The following is a 22,577-nucleotide window of genomic DNA, read 5'->3' as shown; positions in this document are numbered from 1 at the left end:
CGAATTCTGTATCTCCCTCTCTGTTCCTCCCCTGCTCATGCTCGCTCTCTCTCTCTCTCTCTCTCTCTCCTTCAAAAATAAATACAAACATTTTTAAAAAGTTTTTAAAAAATAATATAAAAACGGAGGGGACAAAACTTAAGAGACTCTTAAATATAGAAAACAGAGCTGCTGAAGGGATTGGGGGGGGTGGGCTAAATGGGTAAGGGGAATTAAGGAATCTACTGAAATCACTGTTGCACTATACACTAGTTTGGATGCAAATTAAAAGATTAGTTAATTAAAATTTAAAAAGTTAAAAAATAAGAAATAGGAAAACATTTAAAATTTTTATGTACTCGGGGCGCCTGGGTGGCGCAGTCGGTTAAGCGTCCGACTTCAGCCAGGTCACGATCTCGCGGTCCGTGAGTTCGAGCCCCGCGTCGGGCTCTGGGCTGATGGCTCGGAGCCTGGAGCCTGTTTCCGATTCTGTGTCTCCCTCTCTCTCTGCCCCTCCCCCGTTCATGCTCTGTCTCTCTCTGTCCCAAAAATAAAATAAAAAAACGTTGAAAAAAAAATTTAAAAAAAAAAAAAAAATTTTTATGTACTCAAAGGGCCTTTGTTTACATAAGTATAATCTATCAATATTTACCATATTAGGAATCAAAATGGGGAAAACTTAAAGCTGTATTAATTTTAAAATAAACTCATTAGACGTTAACATAAATAACATTTTTATGGAAAATATATTTTCAAAATGTGAGAACAGTATTAAGTCTTTCCAAATCTCTTTAATATCTAGCTTATTAGGAAACAACTAGATCTTTATATAAGCTCCTATGTTCAATCTGTTATCACCCATTGTGTATAGCTTCAGGAAACTCCCCTGCACACTATATGTGAAGTGAGAGTAAAAAGGGCAAATAACATATTAGTATTATTATGAAAATACCTTTGATCTCACAGACCCCCATGAAAAGGGTACCAGGGACTCCCAGACCACATGCTGAGAGTGGTCCACTCCATTAACCACATCCATTTTGGGTTAAAATTACACAATTCTGAAATTTTACTTTAAAATACTCCAGAAGAATAAAATTTTAAACAGCAGAAATAGAGGAAACAAGAATGACAGAACACTGATAAATGTTGAAACTAGGAGGTGGTTACATTAAAGTTCACTATACATTTCTCTGCTTTATGAAATTTCCCACAACTCTCAAATAAGTTACAAGTATTTTATTGTCAGTTAAACTTAATTTTTTTATTTTAAAGAGAGCGAGCAGGGGAGAGGAGTAAAGGGGGGAGAGAGGGAGGGAGGGAGGGAGACAGAGAGGGAGAGAGGGAGAGAGGGAGAGAGAGAGGGAGGGAGGGGAAGGGGGGGGAGAGAAGCTTAAGTAGGCTTCACGCTCAGTGCACAGCCTGACACAGGGCTCGATCCCATGACCCTGGGGGATCAGGACCTGAGCTAAAATCAAAAGTCAGACACTAAACCAACTAAGCCACCCAGCTGCCCTAAACTGTTAATTTTTTTTTAAGCTTTATTTATTTTTGAGAGAGAGAGAGAGAGACAGAGACAGAGCATGAGTGGGGGAGAGGCAGAGAGAGGGAGACACAGAATCTGAAGCAGGCTCCAGGCTCTGAGCTGTCAGCACAGAGCCTGATGTGGGACTTGAACTCACGAACCACAAGATCATGCCCCAAGCCGAAGTCGGACGCTTAACCGACTGAGCTACCCAGGTGCCCCTAAACTGTTAATTTTTTATCCACTTCTGTGCTCACTATTATTTCCACATTTCCCACTCATTTCCTCTGGAACCATTTTTCTACTTAATCCTTCAGTAGTTTAGTGAGGTCTTTGAATAGTAAACTCTCAGGCCTTGAATATTTAAAATGTCTTCATTACATCCTAATTCTTGAGTAGAAGTTTAATTGCATATAGAATTCTTGACTGCTGGTTATTTTCTCTGAGTACTACGAAGATATTACTACACCATCTTCTGGCATCTGTGTGGCTGATGATAAGTTGGTAGGTCTGCAATTTCTATGTAAGTAATCTGTCTTTTCTGTTAAAATTTAAGATTATCTTTCTCCATAGTTTTAGTGTAAGTCAGGGGTGAACTTATTTTTGTTTTCCTTAATACCTGAAGTAAAATTTTCATCTGTGGACTGTATTTCTTCAACACAAGAAAATTCTCATCCATTATCTCAACGAATACTACTTCTCCTACCATTCAATCTATTCTCTTTTTATAAAATTCCTATGCTGGTGGCTCTCGATCTTTCAAGTCTCCTGACTGCTTGTTCATTATTTCTATGCTGTCTTGTGGGCAAATTCCTCAGAACATCACCATTCGCTCACTCTTTTCCTAGGTCCAGCCTAAAGATTGCCCTATTTCCTCCTTCCATTCCTCCACAAATTTATTTCACCTAATCCAAAACAATGCTGACAAGACACACCACCACCAGTAAAAAAGAAAAAGCACTATCAATTAAATATTGACATGCCATGGATTGTGATATATACTCCATGTTTCAGAAATATTAAATGTTAAACAATGTGTGTTTTAGAAGCAATGAAGTATGTTTAGCGTTTCTAGGATTTCTGATTATTGGTTTACATATCTACCCTTGTTTTACAACTTCCTTTTTGTCATTAACGATTAGAAACATACTGATCTTATTTTATTATTTTTTTTTTTAGAGAGAGAGCACGAGCAGTAGAGGCAGAATCTTAAGTAGGCTCCAAGCCCAAAGCATAGCCCGACAGGGGGCTCGATCGCACAATCCTGAGATCATACATGACTTGAACTGAATCAAGAGTCAAACATTTAACCAATTGAGCCACCCAGGTGCCCCTAAACATACGGATTTTAAATTAAACTCTTCAACAAGCTGTTCTTTCTTTAATCTGACATGAATTAATTTCCTAATTATTGATTTTATTGGCTACCTTTCATAGATTTTTGCATTCACCAAGCATTTTAGAATTTTGGTTTTCAAGTTTATCTTCAGTAAAATTTTTCTCTCTGTATCCCAAGTCTGGAATTGTTGCAAGTGCCTCCACAAATCTCTCTGGCCCCAGCACGGATCCAGATCTTATATTGGATTTAAAGGAAATATTAGGGATATCACAAATCCAGACTCTGAGCTAACAGTTCAGTGTTTCAGACTGGTTCAAATGCTGGTCAGATTGTGTTCCTGTCCTCCTATTCCCTGTAACTTCTTCACATTTCTCTAAGTGTACAGCCTCATTTAAGCCATACCTTGGAGTAACAGAGACCTACACTGTTTTAAACTCCCCTCTAACAAAAAGGAGCTGTACTCCAGCTCTTGGTTTTGGTTTTGTTTGTTTGTTTGTTTGTTTGTTTGTTTGAGGGAGAGCACACACATGCAAGGAGGGAAGAAGGGCAGAGAGGAAGAGGGAGAAAATCTTAACAACCTTGATGCAAGGCTTGATCCCACGACCCTGGAATCATGACCTGCGCCGCAATCAAGAGTTGGATGCTTAACCAACTGAGCCACCCAGACACCCTCCAGCTGTTGGTTTTAAGCAGTGAATCTGATTCTTGGCTCTTCCTTCCTCATGTGGGGTTACTTTTATCGATATTAATAGAAAATTAAATAGGATATAATTCCTGACTTAAATACTTAGCAGGTATGTTCATCCTGTTAAAAAAAAAAAAAAAAAGGAACTAAAAATTAAGCAGGATTAAAAAACTGTACAGGCAATAGAATTATAATATTAAAAAAACATACGTGACACCATGTTTTATCTTGAGAAGAGATTAGAGACTTCCACATTCTACGTTAAAATTTTCAAAAAGAGGGGCGCATGGGTGGCTCAATCAGTTAAGCATCCAACTCTGGATTTCGGCTTAGGTCATGATCTCACACTTCATGAGATCAAGCCCACCATTAGACTCTGCACTAACAGCTCAGAGCTTGCTTGGAATTCTCTCTCTGCCCCTCCACTTCTTGCATGTGTGAGCACTCTCTCAAAATAAAGTAACATTTAAAAAAATTTCCAAAAAGAAAAAACTATTTCCATAATGTTTTTATTTTCCATACCAATCATGTACTACACTTTTATAAGCAGATCAAGCAACTTCAAGAAGTACAGAAAATACACACAACTGAATGAATAAAAAGTACTGGGGAAATCAGAGTATGAATGATTTTCCCAAGCTTTAAAATAAAAATTTTAGAAATTTCCAAAATTTAGTGAAAGACCATGACATGCATATACAGTATATAGATCACAAACGAAGAGTTCGTAATTAGAAACAAAGCAGAGTATACTGAATAACATCTAACTAAAAGATCCTCAGATTGTGTTTAATGAAACACTTTAAGGTCTACATAAAACAGTAGCTAGGTTGATCCTCTATTTGTATAAGAGGGCTAAAAGATTTACCAATTACCTTAAGTCATCATGGATCACAGTCATTCACATTTTTTTTCCATTCTTTAGCTCTACAAAGACTGCATTTCCCACCATACATTCTGCTTTTCAAGCAACAGTTTTGGCCTTTTAGCAGCATTTGTCCATTCCTATAATCAGCCAATTCTGACATGTGATTAATTAGATAAAACCAAAAATTATTACTTTCACTTTGTTATAATCACCAATAAAAATGTTTCAGAAGATATTTCCCCCTACACTTACCATGAAAAAAATACAATAAGGCTAGTACCTTCCTCCAAAAAATGAAAGAAAAAAAACACATATTGATGTAAATTAAATAGCTGAACATCAAATCAGTGTAGTATAGCAAAAAACAAAACAAAACAAAAAAACAGAAAACCCACAAAGGCTAGTTGTAAAAGCCTTGGGCCAGTTTCCTTCTCTACCCAAATGTTAGAAAAGTAACAAGATTATTGCAAGAAAGAATTACATTATATATCTAAAAACACCTAAATAGTAGTTGACACATTTTTCTCTTTTACCCTTGCCTTCCAACACTTAACTATGAAAGTTTTAAAAATCCAACTTTTTGTAATGCTTCCATTTTCTCCCTGTAATTTTAAAAAGCACATCTACCAATTAGTCCACAACTATGCAGTTATCCAAGGGTAATAGGAAATTCCAAACATGAGGCTTTTTGCTCTAAAGAAGTAATGAGAGGTGCGTGGGTGGCTCACTTGGTTAAGCATCTGACTCTTGATTTGGGCTCAAATCATGACCTCAGGGTTTGTGGGATTGAGCCCCACACTAGGCTCTGTGCTGCTAACGGGAGCCTGCTTGGGATTCTCTCTCTTCCTCTCTTTCTCTGCCCCCTCCCCGCAACTCGTATGCACACGCTCTCTAAAAATAAATTAAAAACCTTAAAAAAAAAAAAAGAAAGAAGACAGACTTCAAGCTGTATTACAAAGCTGTGATCATCAAGACAGGATGGTACTGGCACAAAAACAGACACTCAGATCAATGGAACAGAACAGAGAATCCAGAAATGGACTCACAAACATATGGCCAACTAATCTTTGACAAAGCAGGAAAGAACGTCCAACGGAATAAAGACAGTCTCTTTAGCAAGTGGTGCTGGGAAAACTGGACAACGACATGCAGAAGAATGAACCTGGACCACTTTCTTACACCATACACAAAAATAAGCTCAAAATGGATGAAAGACCTAAATGTAAGACAGGAAGCCATCAAAATCCTCGAGGAGAAAGCAGGCAAAAAACCTCTCTGACCTTGGCCACAGCAACTTCTTACTCAACACATCTCCGGAGGCAAGGGAAACAAAAGCAAAAATGTACTGGGGCTCATCAAAATAAAAAGCTTCTGCATAGCAAAACAAACAATCAGAACTGGAAAGCAACCGACAGAATGGGAGAAGATGTTTGCAGACGTGTCAGATGGAGACTTGGTGTCCAGGATCTATGGAGAGCTTGTCAAACTCAACACCCAGGGGACAAATGATCCAGTGAAGAAATGGGCAAGGGACGTGAATGGACACTTCTCCAAAGAAGACATCCAGATGGCCAACCGACACATAAAAAAATGCTCAACATCACTCGTCATCCAGGAAATGCAGATCAAAACCACAACGGGATACCGCCTCACACCTGTCAGAATGGCTAACACTGACAACTCAGGCAACAGCAGATGCTGGCAAGGATGCAGAGAAAAAGGATCTCTTTTGCACTGCTGGTGGGAATGCAAACTGTTGCAGGCACTCTGGAAAACAATATGGAGGTTCCTCAAAGGATTAAAAACAGAACTACCCTACAACCCAGCAATTGCACTACTAGGTATTTACCCAAGGGATGCAGGTGTGCTGTTTCAAAGGGGCACATGCACCCCAATGTTTACAGCAGCGCTATCAACAAACAGCCAAAGTATGGAAAGAGCCCAGGTGTCCACTGATGGATGAAAAGATAAAGAAGATATGGTGTGTATATATATACACACACACACACACACACACACACACACACACACACAATGGAGTTTTACTCGGTGGTCAAAAAAAAGTGGTCTTGCCATCTACAACTACGTGGATGGAACTAGAGGGTATTATGCTAGGTAAAACTGGTTGGTCAGAGGAGGACAGATGTCATGTGACTTCACTCATATGAGGATTTTAAGAGGCAGAGAAGATGAATATAAGAGAAGGGAGGCAGGAATGATATGTGAACAGGTAGGGGGACAAAAACATGGGAGACTCTTAAATGTGAAGAACAGGCAGAGGGTTACTGGAGGGGTTGTGGGAGGGGTGATGCGCTGAATGGGTGGGGGGCACTGGGGAGTTTACTCCTGAAATCACTGTTGCACTGTATGCTAACTTGGATGTAAATTTAAAAATAAAAAAGAAAGAAGCAATGATTTCCATAAACCTTTCTTCCTACCTCAAACACCTGACTGAATTTTAAATGTGCCCAGTCTTGAAGGATAAATTTGTATTTATATAACAAAATCTGGTAGAGAACTAAAATTTGAGAGCCTGAGTAAAGGCAGTCTTGGTGTGAACTCTGGGGACATTTTCTGACCAGAAAAAATGTTGGAAAAAGACATAAATCCATACTTTGTCTCTCCCCACTGATTTTCAAATACACAGCAATGTAGACAAAATAAAACTTCAAAAAACAGAACTTCTCTAAAACAGCACGCATTTCTCAACGGGAAAAAAACAGAAATATAATAAGTGAGTGGGGTTGCAACTTGGGGCATGATGAGCTGCTCTATGTTCAGTCTGGTTTCTAAGGGATAAGAGGCACTAAACATACCCATCATGAGAAGGGGCCCAGAGTCAGATGCACTGCCTTAAACAGGCAGGAGCTGGTCATTTTTGTTAAAGGGAAACTTAAGAAAAACAAAAAGTCAAAGAAATTCCAGAGCCCCAGTAAAAAATCTGTGTCTTCTCATTTATTGTAAAATTGTTACATACTTAACAAAAACAAAAATTCAAACCAATGATGTAGAAGTATTTGAAGCATTTCATCTGGGCATACTATGCTCTAACACAGATTTAAAAAACCTTATTCTTATTTTCAACTAAAACACATCCTAAAATAATTTATCTTGCTTCTTGCCAATTAAAACTCCAACACACCAAGGGATAGTTTTCCTATCACCAAATCTCCCCCAAATTAAAATTTCCTGGGTTTCATTGCTAAATATGCTGTTGTATACTATGCAGCATTTATTCTCATTTTACTTTCTCAAAAATTTTCCCCATTCCTTTAAAACTGGAACAAAATTCACTTTTAATGGCATTCTTTTATTTTACCCTTCCTTGCCACCATTCAATAAACTAAATTACCACTTTAAAAAGTCCACTTCATATTTAATTCCTACAGTGTTGTTATTCTGATAGTATTTTAGAAGTAATGTATTTGAAGTATTTGGTGCTTTGTAACACTGATTTATGACCAACATAAATCCACAAAAATCACAAATAAATTCCCTAGGGATGTTTTTCTAACATGTACAGATCTCCACAACCTTAACTTTATTCAAGCTTTAAAAACTGGTTTCGAAAAACTACCAGCTAAATCTTCAGAAGTCTGTCATTCTCAAATTTTTTGGTCTCAGAACTCCTTCTAAACTCTTAAATATTACTGAAGTCTCCAAAACTTTGTTTGTGTAGGTTATATGTTTTGATATTTACCATATTAAAATTTATGACAAACTGTAATTGTTTTGTTTAAAAATAGTAAATTATTATGTCAACATAAATTAACATTTTATGAAAAATGATTTTCCAAAAATATAAACAAAAAGTTTAATGAGACACCATATTTTACATTTTTGTGAATATCTAGGTTAAAAGAAAACAACTAGAGTCTCATACTTGTTTCTACATTCTATCTGTTTGCAACATGTGGTTTGGGCTGAAGCATAGAATATCTAGTCTTACAAAGATACGTGGCTAGAAAAGGAAGAAATAATTTGTCTTTCAATCAATTGTGGGTATTCTTTGATACTGTATCAAACTTGACAAGTGGCAGTTTCTTCTAAGTCAGTGGCAGTGTAAAATCTGAAACCATATTGATAAACTTTCCATACACTTGTTACAGGTGTATCTCAAACTTTGAATGGATCTTTATACTGCTGCATGATTTTGTAACATGAACTGGTTATCTGACAACTACTGGTTCACTGAGTTATCACACAGATCTTCCAAATGTTGGCACATTTTGCTATAATACAGTATCAAATCCTATTTATTAATATCATATCCATCTCATCAAAAAAGTAATTAACAAGCAATCAAGTTCACAGAAATAAACTTGAGTTTTCCAAAATTCTGATTTTCACTGGAAAACCCAAATTTTATCATTGGTAGCAAATACTGTTAGGCTTTTTTTCTTAAGTGATAGGCTCACTTAAATCTTTTTTTTTTTTTTTTGAGAAAATATTTGCACTTAAATACATGAGTCTCTCAATAACCACAGTTTGTCAGTTGTTCTTTCAAGTAAAAACACTCTTTCACAAAAATAGCATTTAGTTCACCTTGCAACTCACACAACTGCACAATTGGAAAAGAAATGTTTTTAAAGATAATCATCTTGTTTATGGTATGACGTAGAAATTGCTTCATTAAAGCATACTTCCCATTTTGTCACAAAGAATATTACAAAGACATAGCAGGAACTGCAAATTAAATACGAGACAGCACTTCACATCCACTAGGATGGCTATAATCAAAAAGAGGGGTGCCTGGGTGGCTCAGTCAGTTAAGCATCCGACTTTGGCTCAGGTCATGATCTCACCACTGGTGAGTCCAAGCCCTACATCCAGCTCTGTGCTGACAGCTCAGAGCCTGGAACCCACTTTGGATTCTGTGTCTCCCTCTCTCTTTGTCCCTCCTCCACTCACACTCTGTCACTGTCTCTCTCTCAAAAATAAATAAATATTAAAAAAATAATTAAAAAATTAAAAAAGATAGTAACGGGTGTTGGTAAGAACGTAAAATGGTGAAATGGTGCAGCCGCTTTGGAAAAAGTTTGGTAAGCAGCTCTTCAAAATGTGAAACATAGTTACCAAACAATCCAGCAATTCCACTCCTTAGTATATACCCCAAATAAATAAAAACATGTCCACATAAAAACTGTCCTCAAATGTTCACAGCAGCATTATTCACAATAGCCAAAAGGTAGAAACACAGTCTGTCAACAGGTAAATGAGTAAAATGAGGTATATCTATACCATGGAGTATAATTCAGCCACAAAAAGGAATGAAATACTGGCCCAGGCTACAATACAGATGAAACTTGAAATTATTATATTAAATTAAAGAAGTCAGACACAAAGAAGCCACAAAATGCATGATTCCACTTATCTGAAATAATCAGCAAATCCAGAATAGGCAAATCCAAAGAGACAGAAAGTAGATTAACAGTTGCCAGGGGTTAAGGGGAGGGAGGGAATGAGGAGTGACTGCTGATGGGCATGGGTTTTTTTTGTGGTTTTTTTTTTTTTTTTTTTGCGGGGTGATGAAAATGCTCTAAAATTAGATGGTGATGATGACTGTACAAGTGTGATTACATTTAAAAAAAAAAAAACAACAACAACACTGGGGCGCCTGGGTGGCTCAGTCAGTTGAGCGTCTGACTTCAGCTCAGGTCATGATCTCACGGTTCGTGAGTTCGAGCCCTGCGTTGGGCTCTGGGCTGATGGCTCAGAGCTGATGGCTCAGAGCCTGGAGCCTGCTTCCGATTCTGTGTCTCCCTCTCTCTCGGCCCCTCCCCCATTCATGCTCTGTCTCTCTCTGTCTCAAAAATAAATAAACATTAAAAAAAAAATTAAAAACAAAAAAACAAAAAACAACAACACTGAATTATATACTTTAAAGAGTGAATTGTGAACTTTACAGTATGTGACTTGTACTTCAGTAAAGCTATTTTTTTAAAAAAGACATGCAGCACTCGAGTCAAGATTTAGTAAAAACAACTATTTTGACTGGTTCATCAAGGTCATTCTTCAGTGAAAATAGCATTTTTCTTTAACTGCAAGCACATGGTCATGAAGAATACAAGCCTGGAAGTGGTACTACTTTCATTTTTGCCAGGACAGAAGCCATTTTAGCCACCATCAGGGAAATGTCAACATGATGAAAAAGGCAAATAACGTCAGTATTATGACAAGTGGTGTCCTTGACATCAAGGACCTCTGAGAGGGTTTCTGGGATCCCCCAGGGATCCACAGACCATGCTTTTATAATGGCTGCTCTAAACCACTGCTTCAGGAGGCTCAAATGCAATTAAAGTCTTGCCAAGTACAGATCTGAGGCTTCAGAACAATTCTAATTTTCTAAGCATATATGACAAATTTCTTCAAAGAAAAAAAGTAATATCTATGGTGATGGGAATTACTTCAAAAAATTAAATTCAAGTGTCCTAATGTAAGAGCTTGGAATCTTTGACTCACTCAGGTTATAATAGTAGTACAATCAACACAATAACCCAAATACAAAATAGAAGAGTAAAACTAAGGATTTAGTGCACATCAAAACACTCAATAAAACATTATCTAAAGAACATTAAAGTAATAATGATACCATCTCTTTTACAACTGTTTAATTTCTACACAACATTCGAAAAACAGACTTCTGAGATTTCTACCCATACTATCAATAACCATGTATCTAGCACGGTTAAATTTAATGCTCAGCTACATACCTGTAAGAATAAACTATCACAAAATCAAAGAATTTTAGGTCTGGAAGGCACCCTAGATATAGTCACCTAGTCCAACAACCCCATTTTATATAATGAGAAAACCAAGTTTGCAAGAGAAAAAGTAACTTGGCCAAAATCACAGCTAGGTAGTAGGGGAGACAGTCTTGGCTCCCAGTGCTATGTTTTCACCATGCCAACCTAATTCCCCAACCAAAAATAATGCATAAAACATTTAACTTACATCACACCAAGCACAACCAAGACACCTTACCCGCCAAATAAAAATTCTGTAATGCCACCAATCAACACCAATCAAAGGTGAAAACAGATATAGAATTGGGGAAAAACTACAAACATACTTGGCATAATGGAGAAATGAATCCTTGACTTCAAAACTTTTCAGTGAAGAACAATCTGGAAGACACTTTGATGTCTACCTTTCATACAAACATAGGGAAACGTATCATCACCTTTAAAGATACCCAGATACTGAAAACACCTTAAACTAAAAAATATCCCTACATGTTAACAAATCACTGATCTATGGCATGACATGACTTAAGACTCACCTGCAGGACTGTCAGCATTCTCTCCTGGGTGTAGCTGTATACCAGTAGAATCTATAGAGTTCACTGTAACTGTCTGTAGATTTGGCAACTGACCAGTGCTTAGACTAACTGGAGTTGAAGTCAAGGCTCCACCTGCTGCAACTTGACCAAGCGTGAGTGTCTGAACAGGCGTCAAAGTTATTTGCTGGGCAGCAGTATTCTGTATTTGTAAATTCTGCAAGTTCTGGACCCCTTGTACTTGAAATGTTTGCCAAGTTATCTGTCCAGAAGGGGTCACTGTCTGTGCCTGAATTAAAAAGGTTCCAGGATTCAGCTGCAACTGAAGATTTTGCAAAGCCTGTTGTGATATATTTTGACCACTGGCTTGCACACCATGGATTGTCTGTGGTGTAATACCTTGCACAATTTGGGCTTGACTGGTTGGCTGCTGAGACTCTTGAAGTTGTAGATGTTGTACAACAGGCTGAGCTGTAGAAACCTGAATATTCTGAGCCTGTGTCTCTTCAGAAACAGGCGACTGGATATAATTTCCCTGAAGATCTGAAGAATGGACTTGCCCACTAGAAGTAGTCAAGCTATTTGTGTTTTGTTGTAATATACCTGTACTATCTATAGTAACAGGCAACTGTGATGAAGAAGATGTTGGCACAAATAAATCTGTATCAGTATTAGTTTCATTAATATCAGGAGAAACCCGCTCACCAGTCCTTTCTGAATTGTCTGAACTATCCATAGCTTGTCCTGTGTTTATCAAATGTCCATCGGCATTAATGCCTGCAGTCATTGTCTGAGAACTGCCCGAGAGTCCCAAAGAATCTAGATCGACACTATTGATTGGTACAAAGGTAATATTTCCTGGCAGACCAAGAGGCACATTCGCAACTACTTGGGTTTGGCCAGGAAAAGATGAACCACCAATTGCAACTCCCTGAACCTGGACTTGACCAGTCTGTGGTATGAGATTCTGGATATTAGCAGGAGGTGTTCCAGAGGCAAGCAAGGTTTGATTAGAGCCAGGAATGATCTGAATTTGACCACTTTCTTGATTTATACCCCCATTATCTGAAGAGCCTGTGAAACCAATCTGAACTTGCTGACCATCTGTTGACTGAATCTGTGGTATTACTTGATATTGAACATTGGACACTGTACCATTTGATGAATCTGATCCTGGTGCAACTGAAAATATTTGCTGATTCTGCAAATTCTGAAGGGGAAGGACATACTGCCCACTCGAAGTAGCAGCACTTGGAATCTGTACTAGATTACCAGCTTCATCTTTTATAGTTGTAGGTGTGGCTGACAAAACCTCCCATCGGTTTGGTGCTCCTCCTAACTGTGCAGAAGCCAAATCGCCTGTCTGGATAAAGAAAACAAAAAATGTTATGTGATATATGTCTGTGAAATATTTGAATCAATCCTCAAAAAAATCTTAAAAACTGACATAAATCCTACTACCTGAAATTAAAAGTTCTCTTAGTAACACAGTAGACTTCAAATACTGAGACAGTACTATATAAACCATAATATTTACTATTATTTCCAATTTTGTTAATTATTACAAAGATAACCCATGCTATTTGAGCAGGAAAAAAATTCAGAGTATTCTTTGTTTTATGACCACACACTGGTCTTCTATTCCCTCACCTATGGTCTCTAATCTATACAGTTAAATAAATAAAAATACAGGTGGCTAGAAAAGATTATGAACCGCTCAAACCAAACATTATCACAAACACTGAGGAGTTCAAAAAATATATATACTAAAATACGTATCACTAAATCAGGTACATTATATTTGTGTACAAAAAGGAAACATAACCAGTACAGTGTTATCAAATCATCTAAATAAGAAAAATTAAGATTTGTGTATTACTGCTATAAACCTTAAGTCAAACTATTAAAGCTCCCCTTTTATGGCACATATTAATGTCCTCCAGAGTAAACTCTTGGCTAGGACTATCCCATTAGCAAGCCATCATATTCTTTACTTTTCCCATGAACTACAAAAAAAATATGAGACCTTAAAATTTTTTAATGAGGAAAGATTATTGCCCTGTGACCACATGGCAAAGTCACTCCACCTGAAAGGTTTTTCCAGAATCTAAAAGCTGGAGGATACAGACATGATTTTATCTACCACTCTATTTATGTTTGCAGGAAAATGACAGACATATACATTGTGTATTCTGTTATGTAACAGAATTTAGTTATCATCCTCATATTTTACAGATTGAGCAACACAGGAAAGCAGAAAGCAATAAAATCTTACACATCAACATCAAAGGGCAAAACTTTTTAAGAAAATAAAGGTAATGTCTCACATTGGAGCCGTTCTTTTAATGCCAAGTACTATGATAGTGATTTATGAGATTATTATCTACTCCTTACAACAATTTTGTAAGGTAGGTGTTATCACTATTCTCATTTCACAAATGAAAAACTGAGAAAAATCACACAGCTATCAAATGGCCAAGATAGGATTTAAAACTAGGCCAAGTCTAACTCCAGAACCTAGACCTTTAATTCATACCAAACTTGTCTCCCACTAGGATCAAGGGTAAAGACACAGAGAATAAGACCTTATATGAATTACCCTTAAAATAGTCATTCCTATGCCACTTCCTTCTCCATCTATATGTGAATTCCTATGACTGTGCTTATCACCAGACAATGAAAACATAAGCAAATCTAGTCCAGCATTCTCAACCTAGGACCCATGCTTGGGCTTCAAGGGATCTCTGAATCCTCTAAAATAACACAGCAACTTTTTGAGAAAGTACAACTGGGGAGCAGAAGGATAATCTAGGGTTACACTGTATTCTCAAAGGAGGTCTATGACCATAGAAAACGGTTAAGGCATATACTGTTCTCTCAGTATAAACCAGTCCACAAAACTTAATGCAAATATTGTAGAACCACATTTTAAAAGTTTCTTAAAGAAACTCACTACCTAATTCTCATGCAGATGCGTAGTTGAAAAGCATGTTATTTCAATGGATGAACCACAGTTTAATAACTCAATTCAAGACATTTGAGCATATGTGCCAAGTTGAAATAAGCATGAGTAAGCACATGAAACACACACTCTCTATTTTAAATGGTTCACAGTTTATCCAAGCAGACACAGAAATACATGCTACTACTATGTGAATATAGGTGTGCACTAGCCATAGAAGGGGAACATAGAAGATTGGGGGGGGGGGGGGGGGGAAGGTATCACACGAGATATTTAAAGTACTCTTAGAATAAATTTGTGATTTCACTGTAGGCATTTAGGAAAGAGAGATAGGGGCATTAATAAAGGCATAAAAAAATATTCACAAACAAAAGGAAATTCTAAAGAATGGACAGTTTGTGGAGTTCAAGAGAATCCAGAAAAGGCTCATATTCATAGAGAAAAGTAATGGGGAACAAGACATTTTTATCAAGGCCTGTAGTTAATGGCTTTGTAGATCCTGCTAAGGAGTTTGGACTTTATCCTGCAGATAATAAATGAAAGCTATAAAAGGTTTTTAAGCAAGTGATGCAATCAGGATCTGTGTTTTATAAAGATAAACTAAGGCCCAGTGAAGGAGACTGAAAGAAAGGCGGAAGAGACTAAAGACAGATAAACTGTGGGACCCAGTACAAATGTGTAAGCTTCAACTAAAATAATCATCTTTTAAATACAAACATTTAAACTTATCAAACTTAAATTACTAAAATGAAGACCAGTCATTAAAGTTGCATGTCATTCTTCAACTTCTATCTGGTATAGGCATTATAAGCTTAAGTCATCATTCTCAATATCTGAGTAATAATTCATGTTTCATTTCAGTTTCTTGGCATCTTAAATAATCTAAAGACATTTACATCTAGACTTTATACTGAAATCTACCATAAAATATGTCTAATATCCAATCTTTATCTTCCTAAGGTTGTTGTTCACCTCTGAATTTTGACCAGCATTAAATTTACAATTATTCAACTTATATCAAAGAATACAGTATCTCAGGTACAGATTGTTTTATCATACTGGCATTTTATCTTTTTCATTCTTTAAAAAAAGTCAAATTTATGGCATCTGAAGTTTTTTTTTTTTTTTTACAAAATAGTAGTAAAGGCAAATAATCAACCATCAGTGAACAGCTTTTTAGTCAAGAAATTCCTTGAAAATAAATATAACTACTCAAATGACAAATCTGAGTAAGTACTATCCAAGGATCCAGACGTTAAATAAAATAAATTGTGGTACCACTTTTCCCAAAAATGCAGGTCATTAATTGAAGGGAAATCCCCAAACGTTAAGTAACACAGCATGATGCATCTGAACTTTTTGAATAAACCTAAGGAGAAATGCATACATAAGAAATATTTATGAAGCACAAACCCAGAGGGAAGAAAAACAGCAACAAATAATTTAACCAAAAGACAGGTAAAAGGGATCTTTTAAACGAAATAAATTTAGTTTTAAAAAATTTATCAATATTAATTTTTTTAATAGAATTGGAGGAAAAACACTGATTCAGAAAACTATTAGACTTTCATGGTTTAAGCTATAATTATGTTTGGGGGAGGTAAGTATATTACATTATAAAGAAAAGAACTGACTTCTAGCTAAAACTGTGGAATTGTGTGTGATTTAAAGCAGGACTCAATTTTCTTACGTTAAAAATGGGGGTGGGGGGGCACCTGGGTGGCTCAGTCGGTTAAGCATTCAGTTAAGCATTCGACTTCAGCTCAGGCCATGATCTTGCAGTTGTTGAGTTCGAGCCCTGCGTTGGGCTCTGTGTTGACAGCCTGGAGCCTGCTTCAGATTTTGTCTCCCTCTCTCTCTGCCCCTCCCCCACTGGTGCTGCCTCCCTCTCTCTCTCTCTCTCTCTCTCTCTCTCTCTCTCTCTCCCCAAAATAAATAAACATTAAAAAAAATTTTTTTATGGGAAAACTGGGACACCTGAATGGCTCAGTTGGTTAAGCAACTCACTCTTGATTTTGACTCCGGTCAGGATCTCACCGATCTGGAGTTCAAACCCTACTTCAGGCTTTGCACTGACAGGGCACAGAGCCTGCTTGGGATTCTCCCTCTCTCTTTGCCCCTCCCCCTCCCCCTCCCCTGTTTGAGCCAGAGAGCCCACACGACCGCTCTCTCAAAATAAGTTTTAAAAACTTAAAAAAAAAAAAAAAAAAGGGAAAATTATTACCTCACAGGATCTTAAGAATCAAAATAAAGCGTTATGCTTTATAAACTATAAAGCACTATGCTATAAACCACTATGCTATAAAGCACTATCCTAAAATCCTATCATTATGATTACTCAGATTATGAGGACACAGCATGATTTGAATGCCTAGTACAATCCCTGGCATAAAGATCAGTAAATATTTATTGAATGAATAGTTAAAAGTATTTACTTTAAAATCGCTGCAAAGAAAATGACAGAAAGGAATGGATCAATAAAACTGACCTTGAGATATTAAAGTCTTCTATGAAAAACTCCCAATTTTAAACCAATTTCTTTCCATAATTCAACAGTAAGTCCCCCCAAACTTTCAAAACTATAGAGCCTTTACTAAGCCCATTCATTTGTAAGAGAAATTTCATTAGCAGCACCCCACTCAAAGAGATGACGATTCATAAAATCAAGAGACCAAAGTAAAAACATGTGATGTTAAGCTATCGGAAACACTAATGTTAGGCTTATTGGAAACACTACAGAAACAAAAGAAGAGAGACCTAAAAACACATAACCCAGGCAAGAACTAGCATTTGGTTTAGGTTCAAGATAACTCTCAGGAAAAATCCACCAGTGTTTGTCTCAGTAACTCTTCATATTCTTATCAGACAACTAACAAACACCAAGCTGACATGGAAGTTGGCATTATCGTAAAAAGTTGTAGCTTGAAGGTACTCTTAGGTCTCCCTCTGTACATAAACACATAATCACACCGTAAAAAGGACCAAAACCAAGAGTAGCCCTAGGACGTTGCTATAGCAATTCATTACAAGGGCTTTCTCCAGTGCAACCAGGCATAAAAATGGAGGGGGGAGGAGCAGTTGAATGGGGGAAAAAAAAAAAAAAAAGAGGCTATCTTCTCAGATAATACCTGTGGAAGGGGGGAAAATGCATAGCACTTATTGCATAGCATTTGGAAAGGATTATTAACTTCTCAGTTCCCACAAATGGCTTTGTGAAAGCCAGAACCCGGCAAGGACAAAGTGTTACTGGAAACAAAAACAAGTGTGAAGCTAAGGTGGAAAGAAACTAAGAACGACTCAAGTTTCTTAAAATCTTCAAGGAACACTAAAGAACTCAAACCAACTTCAAATAAAAACAATTACCCAATTAACTGATCACAACTTGAAGTACAAATGAAATAAGCAAATAAATAATCCAGAAACTCACATAAATACAGATTGGACAAATTAATGTGACATAAAGGTCTACTTATATTTCTTGATTTTTAAACAACTTTTAATAATAAAGTACAAAAAGGGCTTTGACATCAAACCAACTTTGGGAGTCCATGCTGTGGAACATTACAGTTGAGAATGCTTTATGATTAGACCTATTCAACACTGGTCTGAAGGTAACCAAACATTCTTGGCCAGGATCCAGAAAAAAACCCTATCATATTATAACAAATTCTAAATTCAAAATACTTAAAACAAATCTCCAGTGTAGCTCACTGGCTTTTCAATGCCCTTTTAATCTTAAAATACCAAACTCAACTAGCATAAAGTTGAATTTTATGTGTACATTTCCACTTGATTTCATACACAATACTATATGCAATGTGTTACCCTGGATTAGACCCTGGAACAGACAATGGGCATTAGTGGGGAAAAAAAATAAAATGAGAATGAAGTCTGTAATTTAGTTAATAATACTGTATTATTGTTACTTTCCTAGTTTTGACAAACGCACTATGGTTATATTAACATTAGGGGAGGCTGGGTGAAGGGTATAACTTTCAGTTCTATCTTTGCAACTTTTCTATAAATATAAAATTATTGCAAAATAAAATTTTAAAAAAGCACAGCTACAAAAGCTCTTAACAGGCCTCTCATGATTCCCAGTAATTTGAGTGATTACAGTTAGATTACCTAAGCACATTTTTAAGTAGAAAAAAATGCCCATAAAAATTGCTTAAATTTTTTCATTTTCTGAGATGTACATGTCTGAAATTCATTTTTAAAATGGAAAACTAATTTTCCCACTTGCTAAGGCAAACATACTCAAGCCAGTCTTGCTAATTCTACTCGGTGAAAAAAATTTATGCATGCATACCAAACATACAAAGAAAAAAGTGCTCCTACTGATTCTAGTTCACGTTCATCTGGCGGGAAATGTGATGTCAGTAGAGATTTGGTAACTGAGAGGAGGAGTCCAAGAGGCAAGGAAACAAGCTCCCTACAAGTATATGGCCACAGGAGGATGAGACTAGAGACAGTGTTCTACTCCTAGGGCTGAGATTCCCATCTACAAGTACATATACATATACATATTTTTCACCCATAACTTCCTCCTTCACTCCTCCCCTCCCCCTCCCCTAACAGTGAGCTATATACACTTGCTAAGTTGTGGTTACAAGTTTTTGTTCTAATTGAAAATATTTTAAAAGATAAGTAGAAGCAATCTGCTTCACAATTTTACTTGTACAGTGGTTTTTTAAGATAAACAATTTGTTTTGGCTCTATGGGCCTAGAGGAATAATTCATTAAAAAATGCTTACCAATCCATAAGTTTAAAAGTAACAACACCTCTCACAAATATAATTTTATGCTTTTACATTTTAATCAGCTTACAAAAGCACAAAACCTAAAATACTTTTTAAGACATTAAAACTACTCATATACCTCTACAATATAATTTGAAGCACTAAAAATACAAATACAATATTTAACAATATAGCTTAACATTAGCTTCACTTTTAGTGCCTAGACATACTAAGAATTTCCTGCAGACTATGCCAAATATCAAACTTTTCTGTCTATAGTGACTATTCAAAATATCTCTACACAAATCAATTCCCATAATCCACCTCAAAAAAAAAAAAAAAAACAACTGGGAGAGGTTTTAATTATTTAACAAGTGAACACATCCACATGTTTAACGCAACAGCGACGATTCAAACAGATAAAATTCACAACTGATTGTCTTAAAAATTCTGTCTAGCTAATTTGTATTAAGCACTCATGAAACACACTGACCAGCTCCACCCTCTGCCCCCAAACTAAAAACACTACAAACAGGATCCCATCACGTTGTATCAGACCGGTAATCATAACAAAATGGAAATACAGCTCTGCCAATCACATTCAACTGTAAGTACAGTATACGTTAGTATGCATGTAAATACAATTCCTTACATGTACTTTTGTTTCTAACACTGGTATTCCATATTCAATTTCAAAAGCCAAAGTATCGTGTAAGTAACTTCGCGGATTTCAACCGTCGCGAATGTTTCACTTACTCCACTTACGAAAAATCACAAATTTAAGTCATCTGCAAAAACTAAAATTCATCAATTTAGAATGGCCACTAAAAAAAAAGCACTCACAAAGTATTCACTGCTGCATACAGAAAGGTAATTCAAAGACTAAACCTTCATTCCTTTTTTGGTTTCTTTTTAGTAATTTAAGATTTAAATCAGTAAGATCTAGTAAGTTGCAGCAGAAAAAGCTCCAGGTTCAAAAACACTAGAAACTAAAGACACTGCCTCTATAGTTGATACTATCTATGGCCGATAGGCTGTGCTTGAAAATTTTGTAGTGTTCAGCGAAGGAGTTTTCAGCACTGATATGAAATGCTCAAACATCCATTTTGGAGTCCTCCACCCCCGCCCTCTCTGACTTCATTTTGTAGTGAATTTGGATCGAGGCGCCACAGTGACAATTTAGAGAAAGCCGGGGCTGGCCTCTGATCCACAGAGGCACGCGAAGGAACCCGAAAGGGTGCCCCAGCTGCGCGATCCGTCCGTATCGCGGAAGACGCGGGCGCCCGGGAGGCCTTTTGGGCAGGCGGGCGCGCCGCAGGCCCGGGATGGCGGGCCCAGGGCCTTGGCGGGGGCGGGCCGCGCGCGCGAGACTTACCGCTCCGGCGGCGGCGGGGGCCCCGGCTGCGGCAGCCGCCTCCTCCTCGTCGTCGCCCGGCGATGGCGGCCCTATCTTGCTGCAGGTAGCGGCCAGCAGGGCGAGCGGTGACGGCTGAGTGTCCTACCCCCGATGGGCGGGTTCAGAGAGGGAGACAGGGGGAGGGGGTGGCGGTTAGGGCCGGGCCGCCGCTCGCACAGGAAGTGCGCCTCGGTCCTCGCAGCCCGCGCTCTCCTCCTCCTCCTCGACTCCGGCTCGAGTCCTCCGGCTCGAGTCCGCCGGCTCGCACGCACACCAGCTCCACCGTCCGCGGGAAGGCGGGCGGCAGGCTGCGCGCCGGGCCTCCACCTTCCGCCCGGAACCCACCCCCGGGAGGGCGCACACGCTCTCACGCTCGCGCGCGCACACGCACATACACACACACACACACACACACACACACGCGGGCGCGCGCGCGCACACACACACACACACACACACTCACATACACACACTCACAAAAAGGCGGCGGGAGGGGGAGCGCGGGCGGGGTCGGAGCGTTGGCGCCTCGGGCGGGCAGCTCCCGGGGCGGGGGGAGGGGAGGAGAGAGGCGCGGAGGGAGGGGAGAGGCGAGGGGAGGAGAAAGCGGCGCTAGGGGGGAGCCGGGCCGGGGCTCAGCCGCTCCTCACCTGGGCCGCCGCCGCCGCCGCCGCCACCGCGCCGTTTCCGTGCTGCTGCTGCTGCTGCTGCAGATACTCGCCGTGGCCGCCGCCGCTGCCGCCGCCGCCGCCGCTGTCCACGTCCAAGGCAGCCATTTCCTCTTGTTTCACGGGCTTTTCGGGAGCTGCAGGCACAGCGCGGGGGGGTGGGGGTGGGGAGGAAGGCGGGTGGAGGAGAGGGAGGGGGCCCGCGGGCCGAGGCGAAATTACTCCGAAAGCCCGGACCGAGTCCCCTTCCCCTCCCCCACCCGCCCCCCGGCGGCGGCGGCGGCGGATCCCTCCTCCTCTCCTGCTGCTGCCCCCGCCCGCCGCTGCCTGTAACCCTCCTCCTCCTCCTCTTTCCCTCCTCCTCCTCCTCCCCGCGCTGCCCCTGCCCCCTCTCCTCTCCTCTCCTCCCCTTTCCCTTCGCGCCGCTCGCTCTCACTCGCGCTCGCTCCTCTCGCACCGTCAGTCACTCACACACGCCCGCCCGCCGCCCGCGCCCGCACACGGGGGGATGCGCTCCCGGCGGACCGGGCCGCCCGCCCCAGGGCCCGGCAGGGACACGGCGTTGCTGGGGCTTAAGGGGTGGACGGTGGCTGGCCGGGAGGGGAGGGAGGCGGAAGGGAGTGCGGCTTTCTGCCTCTCACAGACACTCGGTCGCACACACGGGGCCGGGAGCCGGCGGCGGCGGCCCCGGGCTGGCTGTGGTCGGCGGCGGCGGCAGCGGCGGCGGCAGCAAGGGTTGCTCTCTCTCGGCTTTACGTACCGGTCATAGTGTGTTTAGGGCACCTCAGGCGGGGCTCCCCGCCGCCTTACACATGGTGAGGAGCGAAGGCGGCGGCGGCGGGAGAGGATGCGGGAAGCGGCGGCGGACACGGCCGGAGCGGTCCGGGGATTTTTTTTTCCTATTTTGATTGACTGTGCGGGAAACACAAAAGGTGGAGCCTCCAGCCCAAAAGGGGGGAAGAGGGTGACAGCCCGCCCGGAAGTCCCGCCTCTCTTCTCCGCGCTCATTCGCCGCCACGCTCTTGGTCGGCAGTGCTCATTGGGCCGGATGCCCGTCAGTCGCTCGGTCAGCCGGCGCGCTTCCTGTTTGCCCCCGGGTGGAAAGAGAGAGACAATAAGCGGCCGTGGCGGCGTAGG

At 39.8% G+C, this 22,577-nt stretch overlaps 1 protein-coding gene across 1 annotated transcript in view; it reads right to left on the bottom strand.

Moving 5' to 3' along the window:
• Positions 1–22,339, bottom strand: part of SP3 (Sp3 transcription factor) — a 59,557-nt gene extending 37,218 nt beyond the window's left edge. Inside the window, exons 1-4 of the mRNA XM_058713715.1 lie at positions 22,201–22,339; positions 21,423–21,577; positions 20,755–20,877; positions 11,679–13,038 (exon numbers count right to left, since the gene is read on the bottom strand). Coding sequence (XP_058569698.1) covers positions 11,679–13,038; positions 20,755–20,877; positions 21,423–21,577; positions 22,201–22,207 — 1,645 coding nt within the window. The 5' untranslated portion in view covers positions 22,208–22,339. The remainder of the gene's footprint in view (positions 1–11,678; positions 13,039–20,754; positions 20,878–21,422; positions 21,578–22,200) is intronic.
• Between the last annotated feature and the right edge of the window lie 238 nt (positions 22,340–22,577).

The sequence above is a fragment of the Neofelis nebulosa genome, chromosome 2 (assembly GCF_028018385.1).
Source record: "Neofelis nebulosa isolate mNeoNeb1 chromosome 2, mNeoNeb1.pri, whole genome shotgun sequence".
Lineage (NCBI taxonomy): Eukaryota > Metazoa > Chordata > Mammalia > Carnivora > Felidae > Neofelis > Neofelis nebulosa.
This window is presented reverse-complemented; position numbering and strand designations above follow the sequence as displayed.